Source organism: Tachypleus tridentatus, chromosome 11, assembly GCF_004210375.1.
Source record: "Tachypleus tridentatus isolate NWPU-2018 chromosome 11, ASM421037v1, whole genome shotgun sequence".
In the NCBI taxonomy this organism is placed as follows: domain Eukaryota; kingdom Metazoa; phylum Arthropoda; class Merostomata; order Xiphosura; family Limulidae; genus Tachypleus; species Tachypleus tridentatus.
The window spans coordinates 41,138,937-41,151,094 of NC_134835.1; the positions used below are offsets into that span (position 1 = coordinate 41,138,937).

At 30.1% G+C, this 12,158-nt stretch overlaps 1 protein-coding gene across 2 annotated transcripts in view; it reads right to left on the reverse strand.

The window, feature by feature from the left end:
• LOC143232010 (uncharacterized) overlaps window positions 1–12,158 on the reverse strand; it is a 111,356-nt gene that overhangs the window by 59,573 nt on the left and 39,625 nt on the right. For both annotated transcript variants that reach the window (XM_076466976.1, XM_076466975.1), the window contains exons 32-37: window positions 11,640–11,848; window positions 11,169–11,290; window positions 10,311–10,432; window positions 8,949–9,164; window positions 5,549–5,730; window positions 41–129 (exon numbers count right to left, since the gene is read on the reverse strand). In XM_076466976.1, coding sequence (XP_076323091.1) covers window positions 41–129; window positions 5,549–5,730; window positions 8,949–9,164; window positions 10,311–10,432; window positions 11,169–11,290; window positions 11,640–11,848 — 940 coding nt within the window. The remainder of the gene's footprint in view (window positions 1–40; window positions 130–5,548; window positions 5,731–8,948; window positions 9,165–10,310; window positions 10,433–11,168; window positions 11,291–11,639; window positions 11,849–12,158) is intronic.

Consider the following 12,158-nt stretch of genomic DNA (forward strand, 5'->3'; position numbering starts at 1 on the left):
TAAAAATATAATAATGAACTAAAACAGAGATAAGTCTCACCTGGAATTTTCTTCAGTAGTGGAGTTAGTACCTTAACAATTTTCAGTTCAATGCCATCTATTTGATAATCTTTACATAAATTGGCTTCACTAAAACACAGAATGAGACATCATTTAATTAACTCAGATATTAAAATGTTAGATATGATATATAACTTGGCTATAAATAAGTTAGCACAGATACTACAGTACCTCTTCAAAAGTTTGGCATATTGTGAAGATATATATAACACAAATGTATATGCAACACTGGCTTGCAAAAACTGTTAAATTATAAATAAATTAAATATCAGTTGTGAACAAATGACTAACAATTTACTTTTAGAAGTAAAATTGATTAAATAAAAGTAATTAATTGTTTAAAAGGTGGTGAATTAAGGGTTTAATAGGACTCATTAGGATAATATTATCTTGAAAACTGTGCATTGGTTAACCTTTTTCATATATCTTCATGGAGCCATCCATAAAACAATGTACCAATAATTTATTAAGTCTTTCTAAAATTAATAATAGGTAAGAAAAGCACATTAACTACAAATATTTTATCATTTTTGTTAACATATATTCTTAGAGTTTAACATTTTGTTTTAATGGGTAAAGAAAATAAAACTACAAACTAACTCATTACCCTGACACAGTTGAAAAGTTACTACGTTTTATTAATTCACATTAAGAATATATATATATTTATTCTGGCTTAATCTGGTAAATATTACAACAGTTTTGTGTAGATGTTCTGCATTTAGTGCACTGGCATATTGTAAGCCCTATGTGGAAGGTCATAAGCTTATACTGATGTTTAACCCTTTGTCTTAGACAAACGTTACATGCCACAAAGGTCACTTTGTAAACACTTATACTTAATTGACCATATTTTTTTTTGCCATCACCACTGCTCCTCTTGGATAAAAGTCATACTCAGATTGAGAGGTGATAAAGAGATGTGAATAAGTTAGTTAGCTGGGATTTATTTCACTTGAATACATACAAAAAAGAATTATCATTAACATAACTATTCTTAAAATCACATTTTTAAATACTCAGTTCTTTAGTGAGTTGATGATCTAAGATTGTGCAATATAGAATGGAAACTGAATTTAACAGTGTAATGTATCAGGGTTCTAGCTCAAGTTTTCATTTGGAGTAGACATTTATTTCTATATCCCACTCAATCCTGTTAATAGTCAACATAAGGAAATTTCCCAAGTTACACCTTGACCTAGAACAAGTTCTCTTTCAGATTATCTTAAACACACTTTTGTTCCATTTAATCTTCTAACTGTTATGAAATTTGTAAACTATGATAACATACTGTCACTTTCCAACCCCACATTAAACTTACAGCAAAGATTTGGAAGCTGTGGTTTAGATGAGAATACACAAAGTATGCAAGAACTATGAGAGATAAATTTATGGAGGGGCTGTCAGGTAAAACTATGAAGTACCACATGGATCTTATGTCTCTAACAGACTGTTTCTATAGTGATACAGTATGAGATGGTCACATTAAGGTGAACAATGTGGCAGAAGAATAAATAGATAGTAGTGACTAATTCAGACCTGAAGTGAGTACTAAGATCTATGATAGACCTTCTTTTGGAAGGGGAGAACAGATCCATGAAAACGTATTGGTTTTTATCTAGATAACAGGTTGTACTTACTAAAACAGTTCTCTCTCATAGTACTGACTGACACTATGCTATTGCTGGTATGTAATCATGAGAGAAGGGTTTGAAAGTTAAACATTCAAAAGATTTTTGTTTTTTTTCCAATGACCAGGAAATCAAAGACAGTTCTAAACACTTGAAGGTTTATCAGGCACTATTAAAGTACTTTTGTTTTTCTGTTGTTAACAGAATCTATCTGCAAATGTTTGAATAGTAACCACATATTAAATAAATGTTAATCACACAGAAAATTCAATATTTTAATTTGTATAATACCAATTATTTAAATAACAGTTATCTTAAAAAAATTAAAAACTTATACACCACCAAACATTATACACAACAGGTTCTTTCATGCTTTGGATCAGATTATTATGGTAAACTGCAGGGAAGTTATATTAAGAAGCTGCATTATCAAAATCAAATGTACTGGATGTCTTGTGTAGAAGACAGGACAAGGTCTCTATTTATTTTTTAACAGAAGAATTACTGTTATTTTGTACTGTTTTACTGTTTAATTATTGTTATTTTGTATTATATTTTATTTATTAATTTAGCTAATTTTTTTTATACAAGGCATAAGGTTAATTAATCAACAGCATTGTTAAAAAAAGATATGTGACTGATAATAACTTTGTTATAATTGAAAGTCTGTATGTAACTAAACTGTTAGTGTTACTCTGTTCTATTTTGCTTTATTTAATACTACTTCTATTATGTTTGTTTAATCAATCAACAATTTTAAACTCTCACTCAATGGGGAATTATCTTAACCAAATACTGTCAAATTTAGTATAGTTAATCAGTCTCTGCATGTTGCATTCTCCTGAAGAAGACAAGTTAACTCATTCTGATGTTTGACCATTTATGAAATGGGCAGCAGTTTTATATTGTGTGAGCAATTATTTCTGTGTTGTTTACCAGATGTTTTGGTTAGATGGCTATGTACTGGTAGAATAATAACAGTTTTTTATCACTGAAATAATGGCATCAAACAGACAGAGCAAGCATACAGCTGTATCAATTTTGTGAAAAATTTTAGCTAGTGACAATTTGTTGTTATCATCAGATTCTGAAATTGATGCCAAGTTTGAGCTTGACACTGATAGTTTGGAAGGTGAAAATAGTTTCTCTGAAGATCAGAAGTACACGAGCAAAGTAACTCTTGAAGATGAGAGCACTTTACTGTAAAATTTCAATTCAGCTAATAGCAGTGATGTAGTGCTGAATAAAGAAGTTCCAGAATGTGAAATCTTTTTGCATATTTGTGTAAAGTGAGATTTGTTTGATATAGTGGTGGAATGGCATTCCAGCTAAACAAAAAACATACAGGTACATCATGCCCACTTGTCTCCACCCCCAATTGCACCTCTGACTAATAATAAACAGAAAGATTACAGGGCAGAAGAAAAAATGCCAGTAGCAGTGTGCATGTGTGTGTTTTTCTTATAGCAAAGCCACATCGGAGTATCTGCCGAGTTCACCAAAGGGAAACAAACCCCTGATTTTAGCGTTGTAAATCTGTAGACTTACCACTGTACAAGCGGGGAATGGCCAGTAGAAGAGTAGTATAATTGTTTTGATGATTATCCATAATACTTACATCTGTTGGCCTGCAATTAATACAGTTGGTTGATTACTAAATTCTACAGTGTTAGAGTTTAATGTATGCAGGCTGAGATTCTTTTACAATAGGTGTCCATGACTTATTGGTGATAAATTAGAACAACAAATGGATAGCACACAATATGTTCAAAACAAATCAAGTATACGTGCAAAAATTCCTTACACAATAGGATATCACATTTGTAACTAAACCCCTAAATTATTACATTTTTCTGTCAAAAGTCCACATGGCAATATTAATTTAGAATCCAGTCAAGACAAATTATTTTTTTCTTCTCTGTTTCTTACTGTACAATCTACAATAAGTTCACTTATATTATCCTAGGGGTTATCACAATTGTATAAAGAATTTTAAACAATTGTCCCCCCTTTTTTTTCTTTTTCCAAAGTCCACACAAGTTGGTTCAATTACTTGAGAACCTAACTGGCAAGACAAATTATTTTTCCAGTCTCTGTTGTTACAATACAGTGGTGAATCAGATTACAGAAATCATGATTTAAGACTAGTCACTCATATGCTGACTAACTTCAGGTTTTCTTTCACCAACTAACTTTTTTTGACTGAACTTCAATTGTGCTCATTTGGTTGCCTGTATATGTTTGTATACATTACCAACTAAGGCCTAGAACTTTCTGCAAAATACACAACTTTATGATGCAACAGTATTTACTTAAGACAATAAGAAAAACACAAAAGGTTCAAGTAGCGCGACATAAATTTACAACAGTTAAACTACACACAGTGCACGACTCTTACTGGGTTACAAAACAAAATTTGTTATGACTAACACTTTTAAAAATAATCAATTTTTAACACTCGTGTTAAAAAACTAAATAATCACTAAATATTAGATCAGTAAATGAAATAAATAATTACTATCATTAAACAGTTTTGTATATCCAACATACAATAACATGTCTTCATGTTAAAATTTCTCAGTGATAGTATAGCACAAATAACAGGATGATTGAAATATTTATTAACTAAAAGGGCAGTCTGATATTACCTTACAATTACAAGCTAATGGGATAGCAAGACACTGGTACGATATGTTGCTACAATTACTTGAAATATCTGGAACATTACAAACTTTCATTCTGACTTAACAGTGTGATGTATTAGAATATTTGTTCAAGTACTCCTTTTGAACAGATACATTGCTGAACAAAACCTTAAGGCCAATGGACATAAAGAAAAAATATGCATTTTGCATTGTTAAACTCAACCACTTATTTGAGTAAAGCTTCAAAAGATGAAAATAAGAAGAAAGAAAATAAAAATAAACTTTTTTAGCATTTAATAGGAAAAATGTGAACACTATGAAATTAGCCTAAGTACTAGCTGGTCAAAAGTTTAAGATCATACTGAAACAAAGCGCTAATCGGTAAACACAAAACGAAATTTAGTCATTTGTGTTCAAGCATTAGTGTTGTCAACATCTCCCACAGATATCTCTTGCATTACGTTGGGTAAAAACCTGGCAAAGGCTAAAATGTTGACAGAGTTTGAACATAGCAGAATTGTCAAGCTGCAAAAACAAGGTCTCTTTCAATGTGCCATCGCTGGTGAGATTGGGCATAGTGAAACTGCTTATATCGACTATGCCAAAGCATATGTTTGCAGTTGTTTGCAATAACAACCGTGCAACTCACTCCTGAGACCTCTTGTTGGGCATTTCCTACCATGTTTAGGACTTCTTTTTGTTACGGTCTTAAACTTTTGACCAGCTAGTATTTAGGCTAATTTCATAGTGTTCACATTTTCCCTATTAAATTCTAAAAAAAAAAAATTATTTTTATTTTCCTTCTTATTTTCACCTTTCAAGGCTCTACTCAAATATGTGGTTGAGTCGAACAATGCAAAATGCATATTTTTTTTTTATGTTCATTGGCCTTAAGATTTTGGTCAGCAGTGTATCTCTCTCCTTCTACAGCTCTGACAGCCTGAGAACTTCAGTAAGATATGGATGCTAGACAGTGAAAATAACATCTCAACACACTATAAAGGTGAGTAAAGGCTTTAGATTTTATCAATTTACCCATGATTGTTACTTTCTTTATTTTATTGTATACAAAGAATTTCATGAAACTTATTATTCCAGATCTTATTATATTTCTATTGGACATCAGTGAATATAAATACCACAATAGTATCTAACTAAAAATTATGTATTAAATTATTACAATTTAAATAACTGTTAGATTTTAATATTTACCTTACACGCAAAATAACTGGCAAAAGAGTTTGCAACACCGGTTTCCAGTAATTCCATTTAAAATGTAGAAAAGATGGTGGAGCATCTCTAATCCATTCAATTACTGATGAAATTATCTGGGCTGAAACTTTTCCATATTCAAAAGTAAACATATGTCTCATTTCAAAGCCAAAGTCAGAACCCTAATCAATAAAACAAAAGCATGAAGTACATATTATAATAAGGACATTTCATATATTAAAACAAAGGTTTGTTTATATTATTGTTCACTAGGAATTTTCAAACATGTGAGTAATATTGTGTAATCATAGCCACAAAACAATTTTGTTTCCTGGACCGAGCAATGACTTTACATTTCTATAAAATTAAATTACTGTATCAGTATCTAATGGTAAACAAAATACTTAAGTTACACACAAACAACTTAAGGATAACAGTGGGCCTGTCTGTCCACATAGGATATCTCATCCACTATACTATTCCTTCAAAGGCTACCACCATGCGAGAAAAATAAAGCTATCTAAGGGAAAGATGATTCCTACCCAAGCAAAATTTATATTTGTGTCTCAGTCTTACCATTCTCACCACTAAATACAAAAAAGGATGATATATCAACACTCTCACTTCCCTTTACAACCTTAAACACCTCAATCAGATCCCCTCTAGTTCTTATTTCTTCAATAGAAAACTGTAGAGATCTTAACCTATCCTTGTACAACAACCTTTTCATCCCAGGTACCATCAAAGTAGTCTTTTTCTGAAACCTTTCCAACAATGGTAAGAAGCTGAAGAATGAAAACAGAACTCCATATGTGATTCAATTGATGACTTATATAATAACAATAGTCACCTATACCAGTAATTAAGATTTAGTATTCCTTATTTGCCCTACTTCTTGAAACAGTACATTCTTCATGACAAGAAGCCCTGAAGGTTAACCTGAAGATGACCTAGGAATGTCAAAACGTTGTTCTCTCCTAATCAGTAAAAGTGTTAATATCCATACCAGCCATTCTGAGATACAAATACATTCTTCAGATGTCTTAAGAGACCATAGGACTAGAAATAAGATACTTTTCTTTCATGACACTCTTAAGGTTATTTCAATCAACATTATACTTATGATTCAAACTGTGATATCCCACATGCATTATTTTGCATTTATTATAATTAAAATTCATTGGCAATTTACTCACTCAACTCACTAAATAATCTAAATCCTATTTTACAGCTGTAGCATTCTTCTCACAGCCAACAACACCAAAAACTTCAATGTCATAAGTAAATTAAAATAATTTATTGACTATTCCTTCATATATGTCATTTCTGTGAATTAAAAAGAACACAGCTCTTAACATTAATCCTGAAGTACTGTAATTGTGATATAAATCAAGCTTGACTGAGTTCCATTTACGACAACCTTCTACATTCTTCCATTCAGCCAGTTTTGTAACTAGTGAGCCAATCTGTCTCGCATACCTACAGAAAATACAACTTTTCTTTTAACAAGCTTTTTACTTAGCACTTTACCAAATGCTTTCTGAAAATCCAGGTACCACATTCACACTTGTACTTTCATTTACCTAAATATAAATCTATTCAAAGAGTGTCAAAGGGTTAATAATGCACGAATTTACCACATGAAACAAAGCTAAGTATCCAAAAAAATTTTAAACTTCATTAAATTACATTGCAAAATCATTTATCAGAACTTTAAAAACATTTCCTACCACTTATCTAAGAGTAACAGGCCTATAATAAATGTGACACTTTTTTTTTTTTTTTATCACTTCCCTTGAAAAAGAGGAGTAAGATTAGCCAACTTCAATCTTCTGGCGCCAAATGGTAACAAGTGACTTATATTTTAAATCATTTAACCTCTTCTAAAACTCTCATGTGAATATTATTTGGTACAGAAGCTTTATCTTTCTTTAAACTTCCCAGGCTCAGAATTAATGCAATCACCCTATTTAATCTTGTTTCCATCTAGCAAATGTACAGAGTTAGAAATATTACTTAAATATTCAATGGAAGAAATAGAACTTAATAAACTCAGCCATCATACATTAGCATTCCTATAGCATCCTTTAAAGGCCCTTCTCTCATCTCAACACTTTGCTTATACTTAATGTATTTAAAGAAATTCTTACTAATAATTCTTACATTTTAAGTCAACCATTTTTCCACAATGTTTTTGGTTTCTTAATTCTTCATTTGACCAGTTCTCTTTATCTTCTATAATACTCTAAATTTCCCATCATCACAGTCAATTCAAACTTCTAATATTTATAATGTTTTCTTTAATTTCATCCATTATATTCTTTGCAGGCCAATTTGGGTTTTTACTTGTAATTACCTTTTTTTTTCTACAAGGAACATGCCTGTTTGTAATATATAACAATGACAAACTGAAACATCTTTATTTCTATTGCAATAGTATTCATGTACAATTCACTTATGCTATCACTTGAGTTACCACAGTTGTATCCTGAACTTCCAATAATTATCTGTCTTTTGTCAAAGTCCACATTGCGAAGTTCACTTAGCAAAGAACATCCATTGACAAGATAAATTGTTCTCCTCATCTGTTCGAAACTGCTAATTTCACTCTAACATATCAACTGCTATGTCTTTCACTCTTACAATGGTTAACTTTAAGTTTTCTAACTTTTCTCTCACTGAACTTCTCTTTCTTATAAATTTTACTCTTACTCCATTTCCACTCATCAGATTGCAGCTATCTATACATCCATCACTTAGGCCTTAAAGAAATCTTTATAGCCTCAACATTAATGGAAGTGTTCCTAATGCTATGCCTTTCGGTCTACTTCTGAGTTTTCTTATCATTATGGGACCCCCCATTTACTGAATTCTACCAAAGTTCCAGAATGACTAAGACTACCACTGGGTTTCAGTAATCCCCATTACCTCAAAATCCTCTTTTCCAACCAGTGCTCTAAAGTCATCCATTTAACTTTATATATATACTTTTAGCATTACTACAGTAATAGTTTAGCCTACCATTTGAGCTACTTTTACACTTTGTTCTTATAATATATGTTCTCAACATTTTATTTTTTCTTCATTATTCTTCTGTGCCACTTTCTGGGGGCTTCTATGTACTTCCTATGTTTTTCGATTAATATCTATCAAACTTCAAAGGCATTATCAGAGCACCCTTCTGAGTGACATAGGAAACTGGTGTTCAGAGTGAATGGTTGATAGATTAAATGCAATCTCAAAATTGTGAGTTGATTTTATTATTTTTATCCAAGAGCTCTTTACCTGTATCAGGCCACCACTACAGTACTGAAAGGTAATTTACAAAGCACATATTTCAAAATTACATTTCATTAACTCTGACAAAACAACATACATTAAAGGTTAAAGGTGAACTTACTCCTAAAACGTAATTCCAGAAACCATTTTCAAAAATATGCCACATATCTTTTTTTCTCAGAATAGCAAGAAGATTTTTTTCCAACATTTCTGGGGGACTGTCACAAATCTTGTACATATTTTTAAAAAAATATTTGTCGAAACTGTTAAACTTGGAGTTTTTCACATGCTGGCATGATTTGTTTAAGTGGTCAGGATAACGATTAAAATACTCAACCTAGAAAAGAAAATTTAATAAATTTTTTTTAAAAATTATTTTACTTTTAATAGTCCTTACTATTATACTAACAAGTTCTAATTTTTTTTATGTTATTATACTTTCAGAATGTTATTAAATAAACAACTTCTTTCTTATCACATAGGTTATTTTTTTAATATTTTTAAACAACACTTCAAAACTCATTTACCAATTTAAAATGAAAGATTTAATATAATTACAAGCATAAAGATCTAGTATTGATAAAACAGGTGTTATTGATTATGTAATTTTAATAAGCAAAAAACAGGCAAAGATAAGGAAAATGAATAAAAAAATATTGTTATGAAGTGTTAACATTGTTTTGTTTCATTCTCATGTTGACATGGTTAAAATATGTTTCCAGTTTTAAGCATGTTAAATATGATAAGCAGTACTGAGTTATTTTTAATACACTGTAATAAATTTTTCTTATAAAGGTTTTCTTTTCTAATATTAGTATAGTTTTTTTTGTGGAGTCCAAATACATACAAGAAATGACATGTAACACCCACTATCACAGTCAAGACACATACTTAACAGTTTGAAAAACAGGTACGTTGGGCGTCCTAGCAACAGCCAAATAAAACAGTTACATTAAATCTATGTTAGATCTCATAGACCATTCAAAATTTAGGAATCTTTTCAAATATAACACATTATATCTAAATGTTTCATTAAATAAGAATTTAATAACGTTTTGACGTAGTTTGGATGGGTAGTGACAAAAACCATTATAAATGTGCAACGTTTTGACCAAATTTATGTCATCATCATGATAACGATACAAGGTTGTCTAAATGTTGTACATTTGTAACAGTTTCTTTCACTATCCATCCAAATCATCTCCAGACTTTATTTTCTGAAAAGTGATTATCTCTTCACCAAATAAGGAATAAATATTTACTTATTAATCACCTTATAAACTGCCCATTTGGTTATTTTTATTTAATGAAATATAGTACATATTTTTATGTCAAAACAGTTTTTTCCAAAATATAGTGATACATACAACTACATTATTTGATAACCATTATAGAATGAGATCGGAAAATTACTTTTCTTAATTAGTAAGAACCTATGAGGGTATAAATATAAATATCTGACAAAATTCTATATGTAACTTACAATGTGCTCCACAAACTGGTATTTATAATAAGAAAATAAATTTTCACGGTTCATCAACTCCTGTACTCTTTCTTTCAGAAGGGTTTTATTTGTTAAAAGTTCATACATTCCAACATCAGACACTGCAATACATAAAATGATTATACTACATAAAACCCACATATTTAAAATAATTTGTATTATATATATATGGCCTACTACTCTACTTACAATAACTTGAATGAAGAAACTATGCAAATTGGGAAACAAATAGTTTTAGGAAAAAAGAATTAACAATAATCTTAAAGACTGATCTTAACTACAAGCAATAAAGATACAAGTTTTTGTATATTTTTATGTTGTTATATATAAAATCTACTTTGCACTGAATTGTGTTAAAATATTATTGGAGAGTGTTCTAATACATTTTAATATCTGTCTGTTTAAAGACTGTTTATCTACAACTTCAACATATAAAATATTTAAACTTTTGTTTTTAAAATCACAGAAACATACTTATGAAACTGTCTTTTTAGTTTTTGTATTATATTAATCATGTTATAGAGCACTTAATTCAAATCTAGAGTTAGGCATATTTTGTTTTCCAAGAAATATATTTTTGCTTTCCTACTCAAGTTATTACTTCATAATGACATAATAAAATCCACAAATACAAATCACTAAATAATCAAAGGGTGTATTTATTTGTTGCCTTAACTGGGTGCAAATAAAGAAATATCTAAGGTACTTCTTTCACATTATCTTGGTTTTTTTTTTTTTTTTTTCTTTAACAAAAGCTTTCATTTAGTTAAAAATATTTAATAACAAATCCAGACTGCACAATACAAACCCCACAGCTGCATTTTAATATGAACTAACCTTGTTTCCAAAAATAATTAAGAGCAATCCCTTGAAAAAATAGGCCAGTGGAAATATGTAAATGTTGTCCATATGCAGCTCTGTCAATAATGTGGAGTAAATTCATAACAGACAGACTCACACTATAAAAAAAAAAAAAGTTTTATTTATCAGTTTCTAAAGTAATCCACAGCCAATGTAATACACTGTACCATGAAAATACATGTTTAAACTCTTTTCATAGCCTAAGCTGCCTTAAATGTTCTTGTTTAACTTTATTATTTAAAATACACAAAAAGCCCAATAGAGGAATTCAGATAACATACCACTACACTTGTTTGAATGAATGTAAGAATATTTAAGTCAAAGTGTTTCACACACTACACACAAACTAAACTTCCAATAATTTGTTGATCCCTTTCTTTTAAGATAGATCAGTAAAATCAATTGCCATTACAAAGTTCAGATGAACATATCTCCATAATGACTTACTTGTTGATGAGGGTATGTGACTGTTGTTCTAAAAATTTCATATCTATATTTTCCCAGGTGGTTAAGTTATAGAATGTTTTAATATCATTATCAATGGATGGTGGTTTTCTTGCCAGATCAAGTGCTGTTTCTGCAAGATCTTCTAGTTTTCTAACCAAATCTTTCCAATCAACTCTGGGCTCTGAGCCATTAGTAGAAGGTAGTGAGTCCTGCAAAATTTTATAGACTAATTAAACTCTGGGACAAAATTCCAAGCCTTTATCCTTTATAGTAAAGCAACTAATGTCAGCTAGACACAAATATAAAAAAAAAAACACCAAAAACATGCATCATATGAATTTTCGTGTGTAACAGTTTATACAGAAAATACAGTTACACACTAAAAGTATATAACAATTAACATAGGATAATAAATTAGCAATAGTCCTTCATAAATATACCATAATTGAAAAAACAAATGAAAGTCTCTAAAATGTACATGAATTAAGTGATTACAACCAGTTCCTTTAAAAACAGTCA